General features: G+C 40.0%; 1 protein-coding gene across 2 annotated transcripts in view; it reads right to left on the bottom strand.

Moving 5' to 3' along the window:
* The window catches only part of MCF2L2 (MCF.2 cell line derived transforming sequence-like 2), a 232,997-nt gene that overhangs the window by 28,308 nt on the left and 178,540 nt on the right, over positions 1–26,149 (bottom strand). For both annotated transcript variants that reach the window (XM_079101236.1, XM_079101237.1), the window contains 7 exons: positions 15,498–15,564; positions 14,381–14,496; positions 13,204–13,273; positions 8,293–8,385; positions 7,567–7,659; positions 4,108–4,179; positions 1,478–1,600 (listed from right to left, as the gene is read on the bottom strand). In XM_079101236.1, the coding sequence (XP_078957362.1) occupies positions 1,478–1,600; positions 4,108–4,179; positions 7,567–7,659; positions 8,293–8,385; positions 13,204–13,273; positions 14,381–14,496; positions 15,498–15,564 (634 nt within the window). The remainder of the gene's footprint in view (positions 1–1,477; positions 1,601–4,107; positions 4,180–7,566; positions 7,660–8,292; positions 8,386–13,203; positions 13,274–14,380; positions 14,497–15,497; positions 15,565–26,149) is intronic.

Raw genomic sequence — 26,149 nt, 5'->3', positions numbered from 1 at the left:
AATAATGGCGTCCCAGAGATGTCCACATTCTAATCCCCAGAATCTGACATTGTCATGACAAATGGAAGTTAAGGTTACAGATACATTATTTTGGATTATGCAGCTGGGCCCAAGTAATCACAAGGGTCCTTATATGTGGCAGAGAAGCAAAGGCCTGAGTGATGTGACCGGAGCCACTGTCTGCTGGTTTTGAAGCTGGAGGAACAGGCTGCAAGCCAAGGAATGGGGGTGGCTTTTTTAAGCTGAAAAACTCAAGGAAACAGATTCACCCCTAGAGACTCCAAAAGGGAAAGCAGACACCTTGATTTTAGCCCATGAGGCTATGTTGAATTTCTTTTTTTTTTTTTTTTTTAGTTGTTGATGGACATTTATTTATTTATTTATTTATTTATTCATTTATTTATTTATTTATTTATTTATTTATTTATTTGCAGTGCTGAAGGTCAAACCCAGCCTCACACATGCTAGGCAAGCGCTCTACCACTGAGCCATAATCCAAGTCCCTATGTTGAACCTCTGACCCTGGAATTTGTGTTGTTCTAAGCTACCAGATTTGTGTTAACTTGTTGTGACAGTGACAGGAAGCAAATACATTTGAGTCTAAATCTAGAGAACTTCAAAGTGAAAACAGTCAAATATTAACCATGTCCACGACTCAGAGAAGTTATACAGCTATAGGAGATGGTTTGCCTGGAAGACCTGGGGCCTGCTTGCTCCGGATTAGGGTTGCTTAAGCTGACAGGGCTCAGCTCTCCAGCATCGACCTCTCAATGCATTTTCTTTGAGTCATTTAACTTAAGGGTTGTACAATACATACTTGTTGGACCTCTTCTTCTGGAATCTGTGATGTGAAATGGGGCTAGACTCTCATGTAGGACTCATTTTCAAAATACTTTTCACATTGGATAGGGGATGTGGCTCAGTAGCAGAGTATGCAGGAGGCCCTGGGCTGAAGCCCCACCAACACACACACACACACACACACACACACACACACACACACACACCAATACTTTTCACAGAGAAACTCTGAGGCAAGAAGGAAAATCTTTTAATAGTTAGAAAAATATTACTCCTTCAGGGCTGGGGATATAACTCAGTTGGTAGAGTGCTTGCCTTGGATATAAGAGGCCCAGGGTTCAATCTCTAGCACCACAAAAAAGCAAATAAACAAAAAATTACTACTTTAGCACTTTTGCCTGCACTGTGTCCTGGCCCTTGAGTTTCTGATTTGTCCAGAATGTCGGGTGGTATAACATTCAGGACCCTGAGGAATATAAACCAAGATCCCTAAAAATTCTGAAGGGTTGCTCATAATCTCATAGCACAAGTTTGCTGACCAACTTAGGTGACTTTCCTCAGAGTTCAATTCCTTTATTGTAGATTATCTCTCTGAGTATGCTACAGCACCTCCTACCTTTGGAATACTGTGCCCACCTTTGATGTGAAATCTTTTAACATTTGCTATGGAACATACCGGACATCCAGAGACTGCAGCTAGGTCCACTGCCAACTCACAGGACTTGATCAAATCCTGTACCATTGCCAAAGCTTGTTGGAGCTCAGCTGAGAATAAGGAATCCTTGGTCTTTGGCCCATCCTGAGGAAACAAATGCCTTGTTGGAAATCAAAAGTATACCATCCACCAGGCAAAAATATTAAATGGGACAGAGTCAAGGAACCAATACCAGCCAGCACTGACTGGGAGGGTGGATGCACTGATCGTCTCTTGCCCTCAAAGGTTGGTGGATAAAGACATTTGCTGGTTTAAGTATGTAATATGCAGTAGAGACAAGCAAAATTATTCACAGAAACTTCTGTATATTGTACTAATGAAATTGCAGACATTACATTTCTGCTATATGAGACACAAATAGAAGTGGGCTTTTTTGCCAGTCATGTGTCATACACCTGTAATCCCAGCAGCTCAGCAGGCCGAGGCAGGAGGTTTGTGAGTTCAAAGCCAGCCTCAGCAATTTTTGAGACCCTAAGCAATTTAGTGAGACCCTGTCTCTAAATAAAATAATAATAATAATAATAATAATAATAATAATAATAATAAAGGGTTGGGGATGTGGCTCAGGGGTTAAGTATCCCTGGGTTCAATCCCTGGTACAAAAAAAAAAAAATGTGTAGGATTTTTTAAAACAGGAATAAAACCTAGCCTCTTTATTACGGCAATACCCTTACTTTCTGGGGCTTACTGCAAAAGACAATCTAAGTATCATATTCCTATATTTAATGAGAAAGTCTTATTCCTATGGGTAAAATTACACTTAGAACCATCCCAGAGGAGGAAATTGGTAAACCCTGATAGAGGCAAAGAATAGGCTGCCCATGTGGAGGTTCACTAATGATTTACATTCAAAGTCAAACAGTAGCATGCGGCACGTTGAATCTTTCCCAGCTCTGCCTTTCCTCCTTCTCCTCCCCGAGTTCTGCCCACATTCCACTACAATTAGAGATAAGAAAGAGATAAGCCAAGGCAGTCTGCACCTCCCAAACAGAAAGACAGCATTAAGTGGAAAAGCCATAGAGACCAGAGTTCCAGTTATTACCGAGGCAACACTAAGGATAGCTGTGATGGGGAGGATTGTTTCAACATGAAAGACTTTTGCTAGGGATTTCAGTATTTTATTTCCCTGCTACCTACATGGCATATTTATCTGTCACCTGGTAACTCAAACAGATAAAAAAAGGTCTTGGTTTATTCTGTGTAATTTTTTTTTACATTTCAATTTCTTCAACAAAGAATGGCTAGTTCTTCCCTGCTCCCAGTTGGCCCCACCTCTTTTTGTCTTTGACAGCATGATATAGGGAAAGGGTAGTGTATTTTCTTTAATCTCTGCTGAAGCACTGGGTGGTATTGGCATCTTTGGATCAGAGATACAATGGCAGGACTGATGAATCCAACAGATTATGGAACCATACAACATAGATTCTTACCTTCTTACTCATGATAAATAAGTTTCAGTTCCTGGTAAAAAGATAGACTCTTACCTTCTCACCTGAAGGATTTTTTTTTTTTTTTTTTTTTTTTTTTGGTACTAGGGTTTGAACTTAGGGGCACGTGGACACTGAACCATATCTTCAACCCATTTTTGTATTTTATTTAGAGACAAGGTCTCACTGAATTTTTTAGTTTCTCTTTTGCTGAGGCCGGCTTTGAACTCGTGATCCTCCTGCCTCAGCCTCCCAACACCATGCCCAGCTCACCTGAGGTTTCTTTTTTTTCCTTTTTTTTAACATCAGCAATAAGGAATCCAAAGTTCATGTACCAGGCATCTTTTTCCTTACCCAACACTTCTGCTTTTGTTTTAGATATCTTCCTGCTCTTCTCCCCTCTCCTTTCTATTAACCCTTATCTCACCAGCACACCAGGCAGCTACCTCTGTACACTGTAGGGTTCAGAAAAATCCTTACACACTCCTTTACTAAGAAAAATCCTTTACTATACCCCTCTACCTAGGCCTAGTTCCCCTTACCCCAGGATGCAAAATGATTCCTTAGACCTTGAGACTCTTCTGTTTGCAAGAGGTCCTTATTCCACATTCTGAGTGCAGAGGACATGCAAATGACTGCTCCTTCAGACACAACTCAAGAATTTCTCATTAAAACCAGAATATTCTATAGATAATTGAAAAGAAACCCTGTTGCTAAGCCACAAAATTTCTTCTTAACGGGGTATGGCTACCATTTCCTCCAATTCTCTTAGAATTCATACACACACACTCACACAGAAGAACAAGGCATTTTTACAAATTAGATACACTAAGAAGTACAAAGAAGAAAATATAAATCATACATAATCTTGTTATGCAGGAAAACCATAGAGTCTATCATATTTACTTTTAGTCTTTTCTATATGTATTTAACATCTTCAATTAATTTTGAATTCCCATTACAATTTATTTATGTGAAAGGCAAAAAACACTTCTCATTAGGCTACAAATCCCTACTTCAAAATTGCTTATTTTTTTTAACTGACTATGAATTATGAAATACATACTATTTTAGAAAATTTAGACAACAGAGGTAAGTCTTCCTACCCATTGGCAAACACCATTAACAGTTATTTATTTTAAAAATGTAATATTTATACATTACCTTGGTGGAGCCTCCTTCTAGGCCCCCTGGGTCTATCTCCACATCTGCAGGAGATTCAAGATCCAGCAGACCCTGCATTAACCCAAAAACCCTGTTGAAAATCAAGGAGTGGATTGCCAATGAAATCTGCTACACAATCTGCAGACAAAGTTAAGCTGTGTGTAAATTTTTAAAAGGGAAAGAATGAAAAACATCATTGACACAGAGTTCTTTCTACAAACATGGAATCCCCTTGTTTGAGCCTTTTCTTACTCAATGATATTATCAGGAATATTTCCTCATGACATTATTTTTCTTTAAAACATAGTTTTTTTTTTTTTTTTCGCGGTGCTGGGGATTGAACCTGGGACCTTGTGCTTGCAAGGTCTACCAACTGAGCCATATCCCCAGCCCCAAAACATAGTTTTTGATTGTGGCAGAACCTTGTATGATACAGATAAAGCATGATTGAATTATGGTTATGACTCATGGTCTTCTCTGCTGATAAAGTTTCAGGTTCAATAATTTTTTTATGATAATAATTTTTGTGCATTTTTCCTAAGAATAAACTCCCAGACACAGAATTGTACAAGTTAAGGGTTTTGAGGTATGAGGCATGGTGATGCACCCCTGTAATCCCAGTTACTTGGGAAGTCAAGGCAGGAGGATCAAAAGTTTGAGGACAGCCTGGAAAAGTCAATGACTCGGCATCAAAGTAAAATTGGAAAACAAAAGACTGGGATTGGGGTACATCTCAGAGGTAGAGCGCTTGCCTAGCATGCTTAATGCCCTCAGTTCAATTCCCAGTATTACAGAAATAGAGTTCTGGGGCATATTTTCAAGTTTTTCAGAGAATGACTGTGTTCCTTCCAGCTATAAAAGACAGTTTGTTCCTCCAGCCCTTACCTGACATAAGGCATTAGTACTTAATCACAAATCTTTGCCAATTGAATCAACAGAGAAATCCTATCTGACTGTTGTTTTAACTTAAATTCCTCAAATAATGTCAGGTAAAACTTTAAAAAAAAATGTTTGCTATTACTATTTCTTTTTCTTCTTCTTCAGTTTTTCCCGGGGTGCCAGGGATTGAACCTCAGGCTTCACACATGCTAGGCAAATGCTCTACCACTGAGCCTCAGGCCTAGCCCTCTTTCTTTTATTTTGAGATAGGGTCTCCCTAAGTTGCCCAGGCTGGCCTTTGACTTGTTATCCTCTTGCCTCAGCCTCCCCAGCAGCTGGAATTACTGGTGTGTGCCAACACACCTGACTTTTATTAATTTTTAAAAATAAATTGCCTTTATTCTTTGTTTATTTTTCTATTATTAATTTCTAAGAGCTCATTATTCATTAAGCATACTGACCAATTGTCACTTCCTTTGCTAACATTTTCACAACTTTTCATGTGTCTTTGCTTTAATTGGGCAACCTATCCTTTCTTATCCTTTCTTTGATATTTAGAAAGGACTCTCCATACCAGGCTCTCATGATTCTTTCTAAGCCACAAGGCAACTGGTCTAACATCCATGTTCCTCCCAACAAACTGATGGGCAGGAACTGCGGGATGAGCTTCGTCCCTCAGCTTACAGAATACTACACAGTTTTTCCTGTCTCCACAACTTGCTGACAGTTTGAGCTTCTAATTCCAGGCACACAGCAAGCTTAGTGATGGGAACAACTGGTTTGCCTTGGGTCCTTCCACAGCTCACCACAGACCCCTAAAGAATATTTTATAGTGACTTTATCTCACTTCCTCAGTGGAAGCAGCTGAGAAAACTTTCTAAGTATTCTTAATCTGTATTATCTCATTTAATGTTCCCCAAAAACACAACAGGAAAGCACTGTTACCTTAATTCTACAGTGAGGAATTTGAGGCAGACTATTTAAGTGGCTTGAAGGAGTTCATGAGCCTAGATCCCAACTGTAAGCATCTAACACAGTCACTTAATTTTGAATTTCCATTAAAGTTTATTTATGTGGAAGGAAAAAAATGCATGAGTACTGAAGCCGTGTTGCTAATTACTGTCTCTACAGCTTTCCTCCTATGGTAGAGAACTTAGCTTTACCAAAAATACCACCTGTGGGAAAACTCTAGGCCAGGCCAAGGGAGGAAAGACCACCGTTATGTCCTATTCCCAGGTCCTAGTTTTAGGACATCCAAAGTGAAAATGACAGTAAAAAGGGGATGGGAGAAGAATAAGAGGCCCTAGGTGAACACTGTATCCAAATTCACTCCAGTTACTATTCCAGGATGGAAGCAGTCAGCTCGTTCTTCCCATCCACACTGGTGTGATGGTCTCAGTGCCTAAAACAATAGCTACACATGGAGCGAAGCTATAGGGGTAAGTGTTGTGCCACACTCTCTCTGAATGTTACTTACCTGCTCTTCACAATCTGATGGAGGAGCTATCGTTACTCTTATTTTACATAGGAGAAAGCTAAAACCCTAAAGGTCAAGGTCCCCAGACTAAGCGGAGGGGCAGGAACAGTGAGGATCCGACCATGGATGGAAGCTGAAAGGGTAACTTCTTCTGAGGGCAGAACGTTGGGCCATGACCTTAACTTCCCTGAGCCTCCGTTTCCTCACACTCCAGCACCTTGCTGGCACATCTGATTATGCAAATGAAACACAAGATACGCGTGGCAAAGTACCCAATAAACAGCAGGTGCTCATTCTGTTCAATTGGTTTTGCTTTTTATTAAGTGACAATGGCCACTGGACTCTTATTAATTCAAAAGACATTTTGTAGGGATAGCTCAAATCTTTCATTAGGTTCACACATGTGAAAACTAGCCTTGACAGTCATGTCCTGCCTGGGGTGTCCAGGAGTGCTGGCCTGCAGATGTCCTGGCCTCACTACTAAGGAAGGGAGAACACAGGATGGGTTAGAGCAGAGCATGCAAGCCTGTGCCACTTAGGGGTGCAGAGAGCAGAATTCATGCTCTTAGGCTGCTCTCAGGATAAGATCCTTAATCTAAGTGTGCAGGTTGATGTTGCAAAAGATGATTCCAATTTTGCCTTCTTTCTACATGTTTTAAATGCACACAAAATAGCAACTTTAGGAAAATTCACACCTTTTCTCTGAAGCACCTGTCCTCATCTGTAAACTGGAGCTATTGCTATGTCACATATCCAGAGAAGAGCTGAGGGCCACCTCCTGCCTCCTCTTAGTTGTCTGCAGTGTGGTTGCAGCCCTCTCCCCACAGTGCTGCCAAGGACCTCTCCTCCCTGAGTCAGGCTCCCAGAGATTCACGCCCAAGCTAGGTGCCAGACTAGCCAGGCTTCAAGATCCCTTCCAACTCTGGTTCTCTGGTGTACCTCCTCATTAAGGAGGGCTGATTTAGACTTGAAAAAAGACCTGCAGGAGGGCCATATCTGGGCCTTAGAAGACCAGACACAAATGCACACGTCTAAGGAGCAGAGCTGCAGAGTGCAGGCATCTGCTTTCCCAGAACTGAAAAGCACCATCTTGATGACTTTACCTTCAACATCATCTGGTATTTTATCAGTCTCTGGCTTGGTCCTCTAAGATATTTAAAAAGAGGGAGACTGTGATCCAGTTGGCGCTGGCATACCTTTAAAAGTCAAACAGAAACTACATTAAAAAAATACAAAACACGTGCACACACACACTCACACACACACACACACACACACGTACACTAGAGTTGTCCATTCCCTTGGAGAGAGTATGTGAAATGAGAGAACAAGAGAACGGGATGACCCGAATTGTAATTCTATAGGAACTTAAGGAAGCAGGACCGTTTTTCCTCTTCAGAAGTAACTTCATTAGGTAGTGGGCATTTCAAGTCCTTCTGAAAAGGAGGCAGCCTGTCTAGGGGTAGGATGGCATCTGGTTGGGTCATTTGGAGTCTGGAGGGTAGAGATGACTTGCTGACATCATTCCAGGGAGCCTCAAAGTGTGGCATTCTTGACTTAGTTCCACTTTTAAATTCCATCTAAAAAGAGAATGCTGGTTTCTCACTAGATCCTTATCTGCTCCTCACAGGCCTGGTCCATATACAACAAGGACACTATCAAAACTTCTCATGTGTCGTTTCGAAGTATGGGAGACTTGGAAGAAATATAAATTCCAATACCAAATTCCTCTGCCTAGTACATACTTTGATTTTTTAAAAAAATTCAATGCACATAAACATTTTCCAGGGAGAATGACCTGTGGGAGATTTCGTGAAGTTCAACATTACCCCAAAGTAGGCACAGTCTTGACATTCTTGCCAGATGGCCATTGCTCGGGGCAGATTCCTATGGTATTTATAATATATTTGGAGGTCTTCTTTCTAGATGGGAAAAAATTAGAACAAATAATTTCAGTGAGTGAACAGGAAGATACAGCTTCATTTTTTAATTCATTCAATAAGCCTGAGTATTTCAGTGTGTGAGGCACTGGGGGTGCACAGAAAATAACCTTACGTTAGGGTCAGTGTGTGACAGGGAGGTGAACAGAGAGCTCTAAATAACCATAAGTGCTCCACACAGACACGAGCAGAGTGCTATGGAGCATGTGCAGGGGCTGTGGGTAAGTAAATAAGTAAATTCATGAACAGGATTTGTGTGTGTATATGTGGGCAAGTACTTATTTTTTAAAATTCTTCCCATATGTTTATTGGTACATAAAGGTGGGATTTATTGTTATCTATTTGTACATGCACACAATATAACAATATAATTTGGCCAATATCATTCCCTAATATTTCCCCTCTTTCTCCTGTCTCCGCTGGATCCATTCCTTTATGCTACCGATCTACTTTGAATTTCATGAAGAACAGGAATTTTTATCTTTATCTTTTCCCACTTTCCTCTTTCTCTAAGACAACAATATCTCCCACAAAGAATTCTGTAGCGAGTGATGAATCTGAAAGAAAAAACCCTGATTGCTGATAGCCTCTCCCTGTTCTGTCATCACCTTCTCTTTGTCATGGTCATCATGATACCAACCCTACAAAGAAACCTAAGAAACAACCCAAAACAGCACAAAAGCAAAATGTGGCACTTTGGACAACAAAACACAAATCTAAGTCCTTTGGGCAATACTGGAAGCAGCAGCTCTGTCCCAGACATCACTTTCAACCCACAGCACAAGACTGAGACAGGAGAGGTTATGGACTGTTTCAGAACTGGAGATCAAGGAGGATTCAAAGTGCTGCGTGGGAGGCAGCAGAGGAGGTAAAAGGGCGGTACTGGGGAACAAAATTGGCCAAATTACATTGTGTCCAAATTATGTTGCTCATGTATGAATGTGTAACAACGATTCCCACTATTATGTATAATTACGAAGCACCAATAAAAAATTAAAAAGAAAAACAACCACCAAGTGCTGTGTGGCCCATGTTCTCATTGTGTCAAAGCCCTTGAGAGGTGGGCACACATCTGCCAGTGTCCCAGGGAGAAGGGACAGCCCTGGCTTATGGTGCACCTGCTTGCCAGCTTTGCTTGTTCCAGTGGGGTGCCTGGTCCACAGCGGCTGTGCCCACCACAGAGCCCATGCTGCTCCAGTGGAGAAGCCATGTGGCCACCTCCTTGCAGATTTCTATTTCCCTGTCCTTCTGCTCAGGTCAACTCTTGATTTCCTTCAAGTCAACATAGGTTACTTTTTTCCTGTCACAGCTTCAACCATGTCTGTTCTACTTGTAAACACACTGTTGGGCTGTGGGTGTAGCTCAGTGATAGAGCCCTTGCCTGATAAGCATGTGTCCCTGGGTTCCACCCCAGCACTAAAATACAAACCAAAAATGCACTGTTGTAGTGAATGACTTCTGTTTCTCTAGCTCTTCCCCTCATCCGATAGATCGTAAGTGGCCATTTCAGCATAACAACTATTTCAAGTCTGACCTAGGTTATTTCCTCCAGGAAAAATAATTATACACACACACACATTTAGGAAGAGAAATGGCCCTTGAGAAACGTTGTTCAGGTTGGTTAAGGAACTAGAATAATAATTCGGAGATTAACTATAATATGATCATTATGTATTCACTCAAGGGCTATATTAAGTGCCTTCAATATCAGATGTTGTGCTAACCATTGTTAAACTCAATGTTTCAAATAGCATAGTGGTTTGGCCATAGGGAACATCCCTGCTATACTGAAGGTCAGATTTATAAAACACTAAAAATCAATTTAGACATCTACATTTGGACTGTCAGGTCACAAAGATATTAATTAGGTCCTAAAAGAATCCAAGATTCATTGCTTTCAACATTCAATCACTAGAAAATTCTCAGATTCCAGAGGTGATTTTGGAGTCTCAATCTCCCACCCAATACAACACCCTCAACAGGCAATTATCTTTTCCTGAACTCTCTTAGTAATAGAAGGGCCTGGTTCTACTGTTAGTTACTGAACTGAAAGCTACCCTCCTGAAGCCTTCACTCCTTGGTTCAGATTCTGCTCCCTGAGCAACACAGAACATTATAAGCCTTCAAGTACTGAAATACAAGTATTGGCCTAAATTGTTCTTGTATTAGTGAACAGTCAAAAATTCCTTTGAGAAAGGATGTACACTAACTAGCAACATATGAAAGTGCCTACTTCCCCTCATCTCCTTAGAGAATAAATCAGGAGACTATAAAACTGCTACCAAAATCACAGATTCACACAAGGAGACATGATTGCTATGGATTCAGACTGTGATCCTTGGTGGTAGATGGTACAGGTTCAGTTCTCTCCTTTGTTGATGATAATCTATATGGCCTGAAGTCAATTACTATAACCTTCCTTGACCTCAGTTTCCTCATCTGTTAAATAGGCTCATAACAGTAGACAGCTTCTAAGATTATTGTAAGATCCAATGAGATGATATACAGAAAGCTCTCAACATCTGCCCAATATATACAAAGTACTTGGAAAATTGTAGCTCTTAACAAGACACTTTTTATTTTATAGAACCCAGTGTGGTCATTTTTGTGTTTGTTTCTCACAACAACTTTGCATATTGGTGCCTCAAGCTTCTTGTATGGAAGAGGAAAGTGAGATTTTTGAGGGTTTGAGAGTTTCTTGGGGCCATACAGATCACATGTGGCTCAACTTGGATGAGAAGTTACCTTTTCTGAGTTTCACATTTGATCATGCGAGATCTCAGGGCAAATTGAACTCCAAGCAAACGCCTTACAAATACCATTCTATAGAGAGCAAGGTCTCTGGGGGAGAACCTTCTGGATGACATAAGCCATGGAATCTGATTAAGACAGTCAGAAATATTTCAAAATTCAATTTCAAGATAGACGGAATTTTGTAAATATTATTGAGAAAGGATAGACTGCTATCATCAAGGGTGAGGGTGATTGTCAGGGGCCTGCAGAGCCATGGCCAACTCTTTCCAACAAGTCCAGAAGGTTAGGTAATTGCATATTGTAGTTACGCTATGTATACCAGAGAATAACTTTCTGCTTGATAAGAACTTATTATCTGTATTTTGTCTCCAGCATTATAAATCATACAGGATTAACAGCAAGGTTTGCGGTCTAGATTAATGATTTCCAAGGTTTCCTCCAACACGAAGGGCTATAAAAGCTTCGTAAAACTACAGGAGAGGAATTCTTTCAAGAACATGTGTTTAGTCAGAAATTCCTTGACAATTTCCTCCTATTTGAACCTTTTCTTAAAAAAATCATATCTATTTTTCCCTAAGGAATTTGTCCCTTTTCTCATTCAACAATTTAATCTTTGGAAGAATGACATAAGCAACCATAAAGTAGTTCTTAACTCTGAAACTAGATTCCCCATTAGTGTTTTGATGAGTATAATAGTGCAAAATAGTATAAAACACTAATAATGTTACAGTAGTAATTTTAGAAGGAAACAAATCAGATTGAACACAAAAATAGTTTTTAGTGTGTCTTAAATTCTGGCACTTGATGAAACTGTGGAGAGCCCATGCAGGGTTGCAAAGGATTCGGCTTCTCCATTCCACCAAGTGCCTTAAAACCTGGGGACTTTTGTTTGCTTGCCTTTAGATATCTCAAGTATTGCTTTCAGGTGTAGTAACCATAACTTGGGTGTTTAAAATGTTTAAGTTGTTGACTTGGGTTCACAAAACATGAAGCTGGACTTAGGGCTCATTAGGAAAGAGAAAAGAAATGAAGAAGATCGAAAAAGTGGTAGACACTAGGGGCAGCCTAAGGGACAAGAAAGCAGGCGGAGGGGAAGACGCTGGGTTAAACTGTCCCACTAGCCCAAAGCAGGGGTGGAGAAACAGGCAGGGAATGAGGGACTGGATCTGAGTGGTGAGGAAGGGGTGGTAATTAGAGGTATGTTGTGCAGGACAGGAAATTCACAAATTGGGTGTTAAGCATAAGAAAGGTTATAGATTTAAAGATTTCTAATCATCCTCTATGATGTAAAAAAAAAAAATGGGAGAAAATATAATTTCTAAAATTATTAGTTTAACTTTAGTACTTTGAGAGCATTAATACAACTTTAGCATGGGGCTTTAAGCCTGCTGTGTGATTCATGCCCCCAAACACAGCTCAGTCATTCAGAAGAGGATCACCTACTCTGAGGACCCTGGGTGGCCAGCCTTCCATTTATCAGGCTTTGCAGGAAGCCATGCCTGCAGTTGCTCCTACCTATCAGTGTGAGCCCAGTGTAATGCTGATAGTGCTACAAAGAACTCCTGCATTGCAGGAGGCAGATAGAAGAGCTACCCTCTTAGCACATTTCAAGTATTTATGTACTATTAACTGTGCTATGTCTTACATCTCCAGAACTTACTCATCTTATAACTGTGAGTTTGTATCCTTTAACCAACATCTTCCCATTTCCTCTACCCAACTCATGTACTCTCTGCTTCTACAAGTTCCAACTTTTTTTAGATCACACTCACACACGCACCATGGTAACCACGTGAGGTAACATGTTAATAAACTTCACCATGGTAATCATTTTACAGTGTACACACATAACATATCATCATGTTGTACATCTTGAACATATGAAATTTTTATTTGTTGATTATATGTCAATAAATCAGGAGATCAGGGAAAGCAGAGGTGTTTTTAGACCTTTGGTGTTTCAATTTGTCCTGGCCACTTACACAGAAAAACAAAGACTGACTTTAATCACATGGTTATTTTTGTTTATAGGGACCAGAGACTTACTCTCTTGAGAAAACAACATGCCAGAAGTTCAGGGTTTTCAGCGCACTTTCCCAATTCTTTCAGAAAAGTCCTACGGAAATAAAAATATAAGGATACTACACGTATGGGATTCAAATTGTTTAAGGGAAAAATCATATAATGTTGTAAGCAGTGCCTAGAAAATGCTGTTCTTCAGGCTTTATTGCTGTTGATCATTTTCTCCACATTTATTTGTGAGGGAAAAAAGTGTTTTCTGAGGCATTCCTCATAATGACCATGAAACCATCGCAGCTGTCGTACTCATTCTGAGCATCAGCCACAGACAGATGGGACACTCTGATGTTACATGACAGTAATATTCACAGGATCTCCCACTGCTGCCGCCACTGCTTCTGTCAACATCATTGAGAGCTCACTATAAGCCAGGCACCGCTAGGTACTTCACAAACTTCTCATTTAATCCTTGACCAAACTCTGCAATGCAAGGTTTCATCAGTGTGAAGCATGAGGCTCAAAGAGGTTGAGTTACTTCTCTTGGGAAAGTAGTAGCAATGGGATTTCATTTCAGTTTTGCATCTGACCAATGGACAAAGGATGGGGTTAGGAAACAACTGTGGTTCAATTCACCCAGTTGTCTCTTCTCCTCCATTAACCAGATGAAGGGTCTTCAGAGGGTGAAGTGAGCTACAGTTTCCTAATGTGTGAAATGGGAAGGTTGGAAGTCCCTTCCTCCTCCCCTTCTCCAAAACTCAACTTCCAAGCAACCTGGAATAGAAGGACAATTTGTTTGGCCAGCTAGCATTTTCCAGCACCTAGCGCCACCCTATGATAATGGGCATGTGGGTATGTATCTTGGTCATCTTTGTATTCCCAGTGCTGAGCACAGGCCTGGGACAGAACGAGTGCTTGGTGCATGCTGATGCATGAATAAACACACAAGCAAAGAACACACGGCTAATGTGACCCTGACACCTGACACCTAGGACGTGGCCCAGTGGTGTCTTTCCCCTTCCTTGGGGATCCCATAGAGCTTCTCTCCCCATCTCATGCCCATCCCATTCCAATCAGATCCACAGACTCCCAAACGCTTGCTCAGACCTGACCATGTGAAAACACTTTCATGACCAAATTCCATCAGTCTGATCTCTGCTCTTCTCTTCCTTTTCATTCCTTTTCCATAATGTGAATCATTATGTACCTGCTGTGAAATTCATAAAGTTCTTTAATATTCCCAAAGAGAAAATCCTTGTTATTCTGAAGAGCATCTGGAATCAGATGTTTCAGCCAGATAAAATCCATTGGAGTGATGTATCCCTACAGAGGTAGAAACAAGGTAGGTTTTATAGATACTATATGAGATGACCTGAATTAGCTACTTCGAGAACCAAACTTTAATGACATAATTGGGGAATACAGTATACGTGTTTCTTGAAAGCTATTCTATTAAATATATTCTTTTGATATCAGTTTCCTTAAGTGTCCATCTTCAGAAGGAAATGGCTTAATGGCAATGACAACAAAGTGGCGTTTTAATGGGAAGAACAAATACATATATTAAGTGTCTATAAGCAATATGAATTGAATGTGAAAGAAAGGAAAAAACTTACCTATCATTTTATGACCTGATGTAATTACTATTAAGTTTTATTATATTTCCTGCATACCTTTTCAAAAGCTCATTTATATGGTTAAAATCATGATATACATATAATTTTGTATTATTTTTCCATGTATATTACAGATTCAGTTTATAAAGCTCTATCAAAAGATTTTCTTAAATTTGCTACTAATTTTTCAAAAGAATTGCATTTTTAAGTTTATTCAGAAGATATATTTTATTAACCATTCCCTTTTTTAATTGGCTATTTTGGTTGCTTCTAAATTTATTGTAAAAAATGCTATAATAAATAACATTGTACATATAAAATTTCCTTAAGATTATTCCTTTAGGAAAAGAAGGAAAGTGTACATTTTCACTCTTAAGAAAAACAGACTTTAAAACATGAGAAAGAATCTTCCCTTCTTAAGCATCAAAAGCACTTATATTACAATATCCTTTATTGGCAAGCATATGATGAGCCTACTTGGGCACTCCTGGAATTGGCATGGACTGACACAACACTTTGGAGCTATTTGATTACAAGGATTCAGAGCCATAAGGACGTTCTTTTTCCTATCAAGGAGATGCTTATGCTGTTTATCATAAGACTGAAAACTTGGTGAGAATTCTAGAGACATGGCAACTGTTTTTATTCTTTTTGTGCAACAAAATTTCTTGTTTGCATCTTTGCTTAACCCCCCTGCCATCTACTTACATCGATTATGCTCTTAATTTCTTTTATGTAGGTCTCTTCAGTCTCAAGTAAGTCACGTACAATGCATCTGAAACACAGCAGCAGGCGGGAGATTGAAAGAAAAAGAAACAAAGGGAGGGAAAAGTGCTCTATTAGAGTTCTTTTAGAATAATGCTCATCAACACAGTTTCCCTTAGTGGCTCAACTACTTTGATTCCGGTCAGTTCATTCTGTTCTATTGAACTCCGGCATCTCACAAAAGCACACTCTACTCACACTAATACCAAGAAGAAATAGCAAGGTAGAGCACTCAGAATCCATTAATGAAGCCTGTCCTCTGGGTGGGACGTGTGGCCTGAGGGCGTAAAGAGAGCAGATGGTAGGACAGGAAATATCAGGTTTGGATTTTTGGTCAAGGAGATCTGTCTGACCGCCACGTTGTACATGTGGTTTCTGAGATTTTCTCTAAAGCTTTCTGCTATTTCATTGCTCACATCAAGATCTTTGACCCACATGGGAGCATTTTGCCATCCATGGGTTAGACAGATGCTATCATGGCCTTTCCTCCATCATTGAATAAACCCTTTCTCTGGAAAAAGGAAAGTAGAGGGTTTGGTGGGCAGAATTCTGAGATGGCCTCCAACTTTCTGGCCCCTGGTATACAAACACCTCCTGAAAGTGAGTCAGTCAAACACTAATTTAAGTGCTGCTGTGAAGGAATTTTACTCTTCAGTTGACCTAAAATGATCCAGTGGGGCCTGTCCTAATCATACGAGCGCCTTAAAACTCTGTTCTTAGACATCACAGAGATTCAAAGCACAGATTTCTCCCTGCTGGCTTTGGAGAGGCAAGGAGCCATGCGACTAGGTACATGGGCAGGGAGCTGAGGATGGTGAGTGGCCCCCTGGGTGGCAGCTAGTAAGGAAGAAGGGAACTCAGCCCTACAGTTGCAGGCAACTGGATCCTCCCACAACCAAGTGTAGGTGGAAGAGGATCCAGGCTTCATCGGAGAATGGGGCAAGTCAACACCTTGACTTTACATTCATGGAACTTGGAACAGAAAACCCAGTCCCGTTGTGCCTGGACTCCTGTCCCAGGGAAACTCTGAGCTAATCCACCAAGTTTGTGGTCACTTTTTATACAGCAATAGAAAACCAATTGAAAGAGGGGGGCCAGTCCCCACATCTATCACAGACAGGCTGTTTTCTCTCTCCCTGGGTTATGTGACCACACTGACGCTTTTTTTTTTTAGGGCTCCCAGAGGGTAGCCAGGTGTTTATACAGGTGTTCATGGGTAGAATATATACATTAATGGTTTCCTGTGAACTGTTAGTGGGTTATATATTAAATGGAAGCCTATCTCAGAGAAGGACTTTTTTTTCCTCTCTAAAAATGGATAAGGCAAGGGATCAGTAATTCAAAGAAAAAAATGGGGAAAAGACATAAAATAAGAAATTCACACAAATAAACAAATAACTTATGAGAAAAAATGCTTGATATACACTGATTCAACAAAGGCATGTTTAAAAAGGAGTAATAATTTTCATCTTTGAGGATGGTAGAAATTTCAAATCCCAAAGGAAGATGGGTAGCTGAGGATATGGAAACACTCTCAGACAATATGAGTGGAAGTGTAAATTTGTGCAAGCTTTTTGGAAGATGCCTTAGAAATATCACAGCTGCTTGGGGCTGTAGCTCAGTGGTAGAGTATGTGCCTGGCAAGTGCAAGGCCCTGGGTTCCATCCCTGGCACCATCAAAAGCAAATAGAACAAAACAACACACATTCCTGATTTCATTTCTAATTTCATTCACTAATTTCATTTCTAGGAATGTTCACTGTTTATCATTTGAACATTATAACTTCAAGGATAACAAGATAATAACCAGATATAAACTGGAAATTACTTAAATACCCATTTGATGGCACATATATATAGTGAAAGGCCATGCAATTGTTAAAAAGAACGAGATCGATTGGTACATGCCAACATGATGAAGCTCAGGTAACTTAAGAAAAAATAAAAAAGCAAGATGCAGACAGTATGTATCATATTTACTACTTGTATAAAAATTGTGTATGTGTGTGTGTATGTGTGTATGTGTGTGTGTAACTACAAGTAAAATTGTAAATGCTTCAAAAATGAATGCAAAGAAACTGAAGATATTGTTATAGGGATTGCATTTGAAGAACAAAACTGAAGACTAGAATACAAGCGAGAGGAATGTCTACATTTTACTCTACAGCCTTCTACAATGTCTGACTTTCTTAAATGGATGAAATGTTTAATGCTTTTAAAAATGTCTTACATGACATTTTAAGATGAATATTACTGGAGGTAATGACATGCAAGCCCCATTTGAGAACTATAAATAAGTCATACAGTTTATAGCTCAATAATTAGTCTTTCTTAAAATGTGTTTTTGTATCTATTTATCAATGCTTGTTATAAGACTGATAAAGGACATGCAATGACAGAGGATAAAATGTTAAGAAGTATATAAGAGTGCCAAAATTGCCTTAATATCATACTTCGCTAAGAGGTTCTTGACTTTTGATAAATCGCCCTGAAACAATAACAGTTGCTATGTCAGAGGGAAACGCAGGCATAGTACCAATATATTTCCAAGAGCCACGGCATCACTAGAACCACAGCATCAATTCAGTGTTCATAGCAACCAGAACACATCCAGCCTCTCTGCCCTCACCAAGCACTGGGCCTGAGAACTAACAGGTCAGCCTAAGGATGTACTGATGATTAATGAGTCAGAAGGTAGAATAACTCAATGGTGGGTGGAAATAAATCCTATTATCTAACAATTATGTAGGAACTTAGAGAACTTAGGAATTTTTAGGAATTTATAGGAAAATAGTTACAACTTAGAAGAAGAAAAAAATCTCTTGTCAGGTCATGTCCCAGTTTGAAGTTTGGAAACTAGTATATAGATCTCATTCTACTGCTTCATTTTACCTTTTGTAGTGTGACAGATAAAACTCCCCTGAACACTGGTGGCCTATATTTCAGTTCAAATTTTAAAAATGTGAATATAATAATATCCAAATTTATATAGAATATAATATATAATATTCAAATTTATTTTAAGGTTATAATAATAGCCCTTGCACCTCCATTAAGCTGTTGTTTTTTTTCTTTCCTCTCCTGTTTCCTTTCAAGCAGAAGAAAATTTATGTCTCTTGCTTAGGATCGCCTGCTGTTATTCCAAAGTGTGTTACTTTGCTCACAGAAGAGACTCAAGGTTTTACCATGGAAAGTCATCAATTATATACAGTGCAAATGAACAGAAAGCACTGGGAGTACTCAAGTTATTTAAAAGCATATAAGCACTTACAGCATTTTATATCTGATGGATATCTACCCAGAGGTGGAGGACTGGAAATAGGAAGCCAAGCCGAGTCTATGATACCCAGGCAGCCTGCATCAATGGGTCCCACTCTAGTGTGCATCCTGGCATCTTAACAGTCTGTTTCAATTTCCAGATTTTTTTTTCTGTACTGGGGGTTGAATTCAGGGGGGCTCTACCATTAAGCTACGACCCTAACTCCTCACCCCTTTCAAAAATATTTTACTTTGAGACACTAAGTTTTTGAGGCCAACCTCAAATTTGGGATTCTTCTGCTTCAGCCTCCCTAGTCACTGGGATTACAGACTTGAGCCACCTCTTTACATTTCAAAATATAATGTCTGAAGTTTTAAAAAATGTACTTGAAGGGTTTAACAACAGATTAGGAAGTGCAGAAGAAAATGTCAGTGGAGCTGGGTTTGGTGGCGCATGCCTATAATCCCAGTGGCTCAAGAGGCTGAGGCAGGAGGATCACAAATTCAAAGCCAACCTCAGCAAAAGTGAGGCACTTGGCAATTCAGTGAGACCCTGGGATATGGCTCAGTGGTCAAGTGCCCCTGAATTCAATCCCTGGTATTGGAAAACAAACAAACAAAAAAAAGAGCTGCTGTCTCTTAGATCATTAAGGGGGAAATGGTGACATAATGTGTTTTAAAGGAATGTTTCTTCTCTGAAACCATATTTCATGGTAAGCACAACAGCAGAGCTTTTGGATGTCTAGTTCCATTCTGTGACAACTCCAACTTCTTTCAGATGACACCATAACCAAGGGAAAAGAAATGGAAGAATCTGCCCTTGAAAATAATAACTGCAACTGTGAGCAGAACCACTGAATTATGTACAGCACACGCTAGATTTCCTCCTAAGTTTCTTCTTTGTCCATGTACCCTAATCTGCTCTCTATTAACACTTGTCCCTCACCCCTACCACTCCCATTTCTCAGCTGTCCAGCATAAGAATATCCTTTTAGGAATCAATCTGCCAGAATTCTCTTTTTGCTCATTATTGTCAAACAATGTGCCACCAAGAGTTTTCTTCAGTCCTGTTATTCTATCACATGGACACAGGTAAGAAAGTAAACCTGAATTCAGTTTCCCAGGCTTCTTTCCCCTCTCTCCCTCCTGCTGTTATCTTCCCACATCTTTGTCTTCCTCCCAGGCCTTTGGTCCTGCTCAAGCCGATGAATTTTACATCATCACCTGGATGCCTCCCAGACACCTCAATCACCTTAAGCTGAGCTAGAAACCATTGAATAAAAATGCTACATGTAAGAATAGAACCACTATTTTTCTAGGGTCCCTAAAACACAGTTGTGTTTCAAGCTCCCCTCTGCCCTCATGGCTTGTACTCAACCTTCATTATGACTCCTGGTGTCACTGTTTGATTTCCACCTCTGGGGCCACCACCATGGAGCAAGCTCTAAATACCTCATCTTGAATACTTTGGTGCACTCTTAAGAGCTTGCCCTTGCCTCTGAAATACAGACAGCAATTTATTTTGCACATCACTGAGCTACCCACTACCTAAATCTTCATTTTCATTGTGCCAATGTTCTCCCTCTTCAGCGACTTACATAGCTTTCAAATGCCCACGACTGCCTAAGTAGTTCCTTCCAAAATTTTATGATTCTCCATCTGTGTGATAAGAATATATCTTAAAGAGCTGGCCGTAAAGGTAAATCCAGACTCACACAATTCAGAATGGGAGCAGTGTCTGGGGACTATAGGTGGAATCTGTAATTTTTACAACATCCTAGATGAGTCTAACCAGACTCCCTATTCAAATGAATAACATTGATCTCACCAACTCCTTGGTCACCCCCATCTCTCTAATTAGACAGATGTTATCACTATTTAACATTGTTTCTTCAAATTCTAAGCATACTTAAAATCCCTAACAGCTGCAGATGAAATCTGTAATACAATCTTATTTTCTTATTTTATCTAACACCTATTGACTCCCCGCTATGATTCAGGCACCACAATAGGTTCTTGGGATAGAGAAGTGCACATAATCTTGGCTTGGGGAACCTCCTAGTCTAATGGAAGAGACAAGAAAATAAATGACTTCTTCTATGTGTGATGGTACACACCTGTAATCCTGGTGGCTCAGGAGGCTGAGGCAGGAGGATCACGAGTTCAGAGCCAGCCTCAGCAAAAGCCAGGTGCTAAGCAACTCAGTGAGACCCTGTCTCTAAATAAAATACAAAATAGGGCTGGGTATGTGGCTCAGTGGTTGAGTGTCCATGAGTTCAATCCCCAGTACCAAAAATAAATAGATAAATAAAAAATAAATGTCTTCAGTGAGGTAATAGGTATACAGTGGGGGGCACCTAATTGAGCCAGGGATTGGGAAGACACAATTTTGAGCTGAGAGAAGTTTTTAAGAAGGTTTTTTTTTGCAGTTGAACCCAGGGCCTTGCATATACTATGCAAGTACTCTACCACCGAACTACATCTCTGCCCTAAGCAGAATTTTGTTGTTGTTGTTGTTCATTTGTTTGCTTTTTAAGTGAGGAAGTAAAGGAGAGGGAAGTACATCCCAGGCTGCGAAGAACATCCTGGATGCAGAAAGGAGAAGAGGCAAGAGTGTTTGCTGTATCAAGTACTGGCAAATTCTTTGGTGGGGCTAGGCCAACTGCCTCATAGGTTCATAAAATGCTAAAATCAGATATAACTTTAAAGGTAATCCAATTTATCTCTTCCTTTTGCAGATGGAAAAACAACCCAAACCAAATAAACAATCAAAAAGAATGGAAGCCAGAGCCATTAAAGTGACTGGCCCAAGATCTACGACTTTGGCAAAGCAAGAGCTCTTTCCACTCCATTATGTGGTCATTCTTGTTCTACATTTCGGTGCATCTAAAGACTATTTACTGATTATTAAATAAAACATAATTAGAATGAAACCTGCATGATTATAAAAATGCATGCTGTTATAAAAATATTGGCTTTCAGGAAACTGGACTTTCAATTCCATTTTTTTTCCTAACATACAAGATAAATTGCTTCCTTTCTCAGGGTGTTAGTTTCTTTATGTGTCAAAGGACAGGATTAAATAATCTTGACGACCCCTCCTGGCTCTCACAGACCACTCTATAAATATATTATCGTTTCTAATAAAATCTTTGATGTGATCTTTGGTTTAATGGCCCTTGTTTCTGATTTCTCCCAAGAAATGAAGCAAAAGTCATGAGGGCTTTCAATTCATTTACAATCTTGATTAACTAATAAATAGTTAATGTGTAACTGGGGTGTTAAGTAGGGACCGCAGGGAGAAGGGGAAGGGAGGTGGGCTGCAGAGGTCTTGGAGAAGGTAAAATCTGGCTGCTCTGAGTGAGAGGTGCTGAACGTGGCCAGGATGATGACAGTGGGTTCTAGGAAGCAGACAGCATAGGGGCCAGAGTTCACACCACGCAAGGGAACCAGGCTGCTAGAGCACGGTTTGGATGAGGAGCGTGGGAGGCAGGGGAGGCCATTGAGAAGTTCATCAGCTAGGGGACAGGGTAACCTCAGCACAGGAGACCCAGGTAAAGTGTAGGAGATTGATGGGGCCACAGCAAGCAGGGAAGATAAGTGTCTAGGAACCTGTTCCATTAAATGTAGAATAAGGTCCTCAGGGCTCAGACAGAGAAACATGCTGTTTCAGATCTTCCTTCTGTTTTAATCAGGTATTCTGTAACTACATAATAAATTCCCCAAACTCTGAATGGTAACATGAAGCACTAAAGATCCATACAATGAACATATTGAAACCAAAACTATTTCAATAAAATGCATTAATAAGAACTCTGATGAACATGAATGCTTCTCTGGCTCCTAGGATGAGAGTTTTGCTTGGTTGCTGCTCCTCCTCCTGTTACTGCCTTTCCCCTTTTGTATCTATTTCTATACTTTGTTAATAGTAATTGGATTTGGTTTCATTATCTTGGTGTTTTTAGAACAAATAATCTCAAATTCCTTTGGAAGAGTATGGACATAAATACATTATTTATTTCTATAATATAATATATTAATATAATTGATATTATATTAATTATAATTAGTATATTATATATTAGTATAATCAATATGAATGTATATGAATAATAATATATTAACCTTACTATATTATTATTAAGGCTCATCTGGATAGGTACTTTTCAATATCATCTAATAATGACAAAGTAATTTTATGTATACAGCACTTTTAAAAACATGAATGGATTATAAATATAATACCTTTACTTCTAATTCAAGTTAACAATCCTTGCATTTGTATGGCATTTTAGTAATTATAAAGTTTTTAAATAATTATAAAGTTTTAAAAAATTGTGGTATAATAAACATGAATTCACCATTTAAACTACTGTGTCATTCAAAGTGTTAAGTTTATCAACAGTATTGTGCAACCCACTTTCAGAACTTTCTTCATCACCCCAAACTGAAAACCTGACCTCACAAAACGCAGCCTCCCCACACTCCACCTCTCCCCAGCCTTGGCAACCTGCGTTCTGCCTTCTGTCTCCACGCGGTTTTCTATCCTGGGTTTCCTCACAGGAGTGGAATCATACCATATTTGTTCTTTCCTGTCTGGCTTATTTCACACAGCATTTTATTTTTGAGGTTCATCTGTGTTGTCATTGTACCAACTTCATTTCTCTTTTATGGCTGAATATCTTCCACTGTATGCATATACCACATTTTATTTATCCCTTCATCCATTAATGGATACACATGGTGTTTCCACTTTTTGGCTTTTGTGACCATTGCTACTGTGGACATGGATGTGTAAATATCTGTTTGAGTCCCTGATTTCAACTTTGGGTATATACCTAGAAGTAGGATTACTGAATCACAGGATAATTCTATTTTTAAGTATTTGAGGAAATGTCATACCGTCATACACAGCAACTGCACCATTTTATATTGCCACCGACAGTGCACAAGAATTCCAATGGCTCCACATGTTTGTCAAAACTTTTTTTTAAAGTTAACCTGGTTGGTATGAAGTAAGGAGTTTTAAAATTATGTTATTATGCACTGACTTATTAAATCCCTGACCAGGAGCTCCTCTGGGGCAGATGTACTGTTTTATCTTTGTGTCCATTGCTTTACAAGCAGATAAAATTTCAATAAATGTTAATTAAATGGGTGACTAATAGATTTATAGAAGAAACACCAATTCTGTGAACAAGAAGAGGAACCAATTGTTATTTTCATTCCACAGAAGAGGAAATTGGAACTCAGAGCATTTAATGAGTTGACGGAGGTCAAATTGCTGGCTAGGGGCTGCCAACAAGGTCAAGTTCAGTCCTTCTAAACTAGTGACACAGCACTGATGTGCCAAGGTGAATTGAGTATGCTGAAAAAATACACCCTTTTCTAACCCTGCCACATAGCTCCATAATACACTGGTCCGGCACAGCAAGAACACAGGTGAGCAGGCTACAGAAGAGCTGGCTCAGACATCACCCATCTGCCCCTAGCATTGGAGGAATATGACTCAAATCTACAGTGCAGTACAGAGTGTATCTGTGATCTAAAATATAGCAAGGCATTGTGTGAGAGATTTCTGGCACAACAAGGTGATTCCTGGAATACTGCTGTTAGGAAAACCATTATTCTTTCAACTGGTAGGAAAGGGTAGTACTAGTAATAATCCTTAAAGGAGTATCCAAGAAATGCAATAATCTTCAGTAAAGAAATTGTGAAATAATGACTAAGCTTCCATCTCATGAAAACAGAAGGAAATCCATTACAAAAAAAGAGATTTCCAAAGGGAAACATGTCTATGAAATAGTCAAAGAGCAAAAAAGTCTGAGCGGAGACAATACTGTTTTCTTTGTCCTGTGCGCCTTTCTGCATAAAGCTCATTATCTAGATACCCTATTACTCTATTGTTTCCTTTCCTCCTAAGAGGGTTTACTTACTTATTTTATAGATATAAACATTTCTCACAGAGTTTCCTCTCTTTCTGGGATTCCTTTGCCTTAAATCTGCAGGGCCAATTAGGTGTTAATACTGGGTTTTACCACTACATCAGACCAACCAAGATGGATTCATGGAATGTAGATGGTTTCAGGTAACACCAAGGACTTCAGAATTGGCTTTTCAGAAGTGCTGTTTAAGACAAATCTTAGCATAGCAAATAATTTCTAAATCTCAACTAATGGTCTACTTATGTTAAATAATACTCAATATAAATTCAAGGCAGAGTTTTAATTGCCTTTTGGAATTCTTTGGTTTGAGTGGGCATAAAGCAGGCAATGAGCACTTAGCAATGAATAACTTCAGAAAACAGAAGGCTGGGGACATAACTCAGGTAGAATGTGTATGTAAAGCCCTGGTTTGATCCCTGGCACCTCAAAAAAAGTGAGGGGGAATAGAGAATTATGTTTTACATTGTCTCTTAAGTATCAGCACAACCAAAGTTAAGTGCCAGCATAAATGATTGCCTCTGAGCCATCTCATAGCCTCCACACTACAGTCAATAACAATTTTCTAAATATCCCCATGGGCTGTAATTTTCTTCCTTTCCTCTGTTCCCCACCATCAAAGGATTCAAACCTTTTTTGCTCCATTTACATAGCTGTGGCAAGGCTGGCTGCCAAATGTCTCTTAAATTGTATTAATCAGACAGTATTCAGGATTGTTCCTACAAAAATGTCACTTATTCACTCCAGGAGGACCATGCCCTCCTGAGTAGGAAGGAGGTAAGGTAGAGGGAGCCCCCTGGGAACCTGCAAAGGACCCTGTGTGCTCCTGGGAGTATGAAGTGTAGGATCTACCAGCGGGAAGAAGAGAAGAACTGCTGAAAGTCCCACTGTCAGGAAATGGTACCAGGTCATGGTCACAGGGGCTGCCTGAGCATTGGCAGTATGGAGGGGAAACTGAGCCAGTCTCACCCTTCCCCTGGGTGAGGTCCACCCTACCCACAACACAGCTGAACTGGATGAAAGGAGGGTCTCAGCAAGCAGGGCCTGACCCTCCAAGATGGCTCTTGTCTCTGTGGGGCCTTACTGAGTGCCAGATGGCCCAACAGAGGAGCCTTCATGTATTGGTGTGAAAGAGAGGAACAGTTACAGGAGGCCCCTCCCAGGACAGAGCAGAGACTGGAACAAAATGGATTCTTGGAAAGGCCTGTGGTGAGGGCCTCTTTGTGCTGTCAGTGCCCTACATCTCCAGTTCTGGGTGTACCTTGCACAGTTTCATCCAGCTGCCACCGAGATCCTGGAATTGAGGGAGATGGCGTTGGTGCCAAACCACAGGTGCAGCAGTGAGAGCCACAGGAGAGGGGCTAGCATGCTTCCAGTGTCAGTTTTGGGGCCTTG

This window comes from Sciurus vulgaris (genome assembly GCF_902686455.1).
Source record: "Sciurus vulgaris genome assembly, chromosome: 10".
NCBI lineage: Eukaryota > Metazoa > Chordata > Mammalia > Rodentia > Sciuridae > Sciurus > Sciurus vulgaris.
Note: the sequence above shows the minus strand (reverse complement) of the source record. Positions and strands in the feature narration are given on the sequence as shown.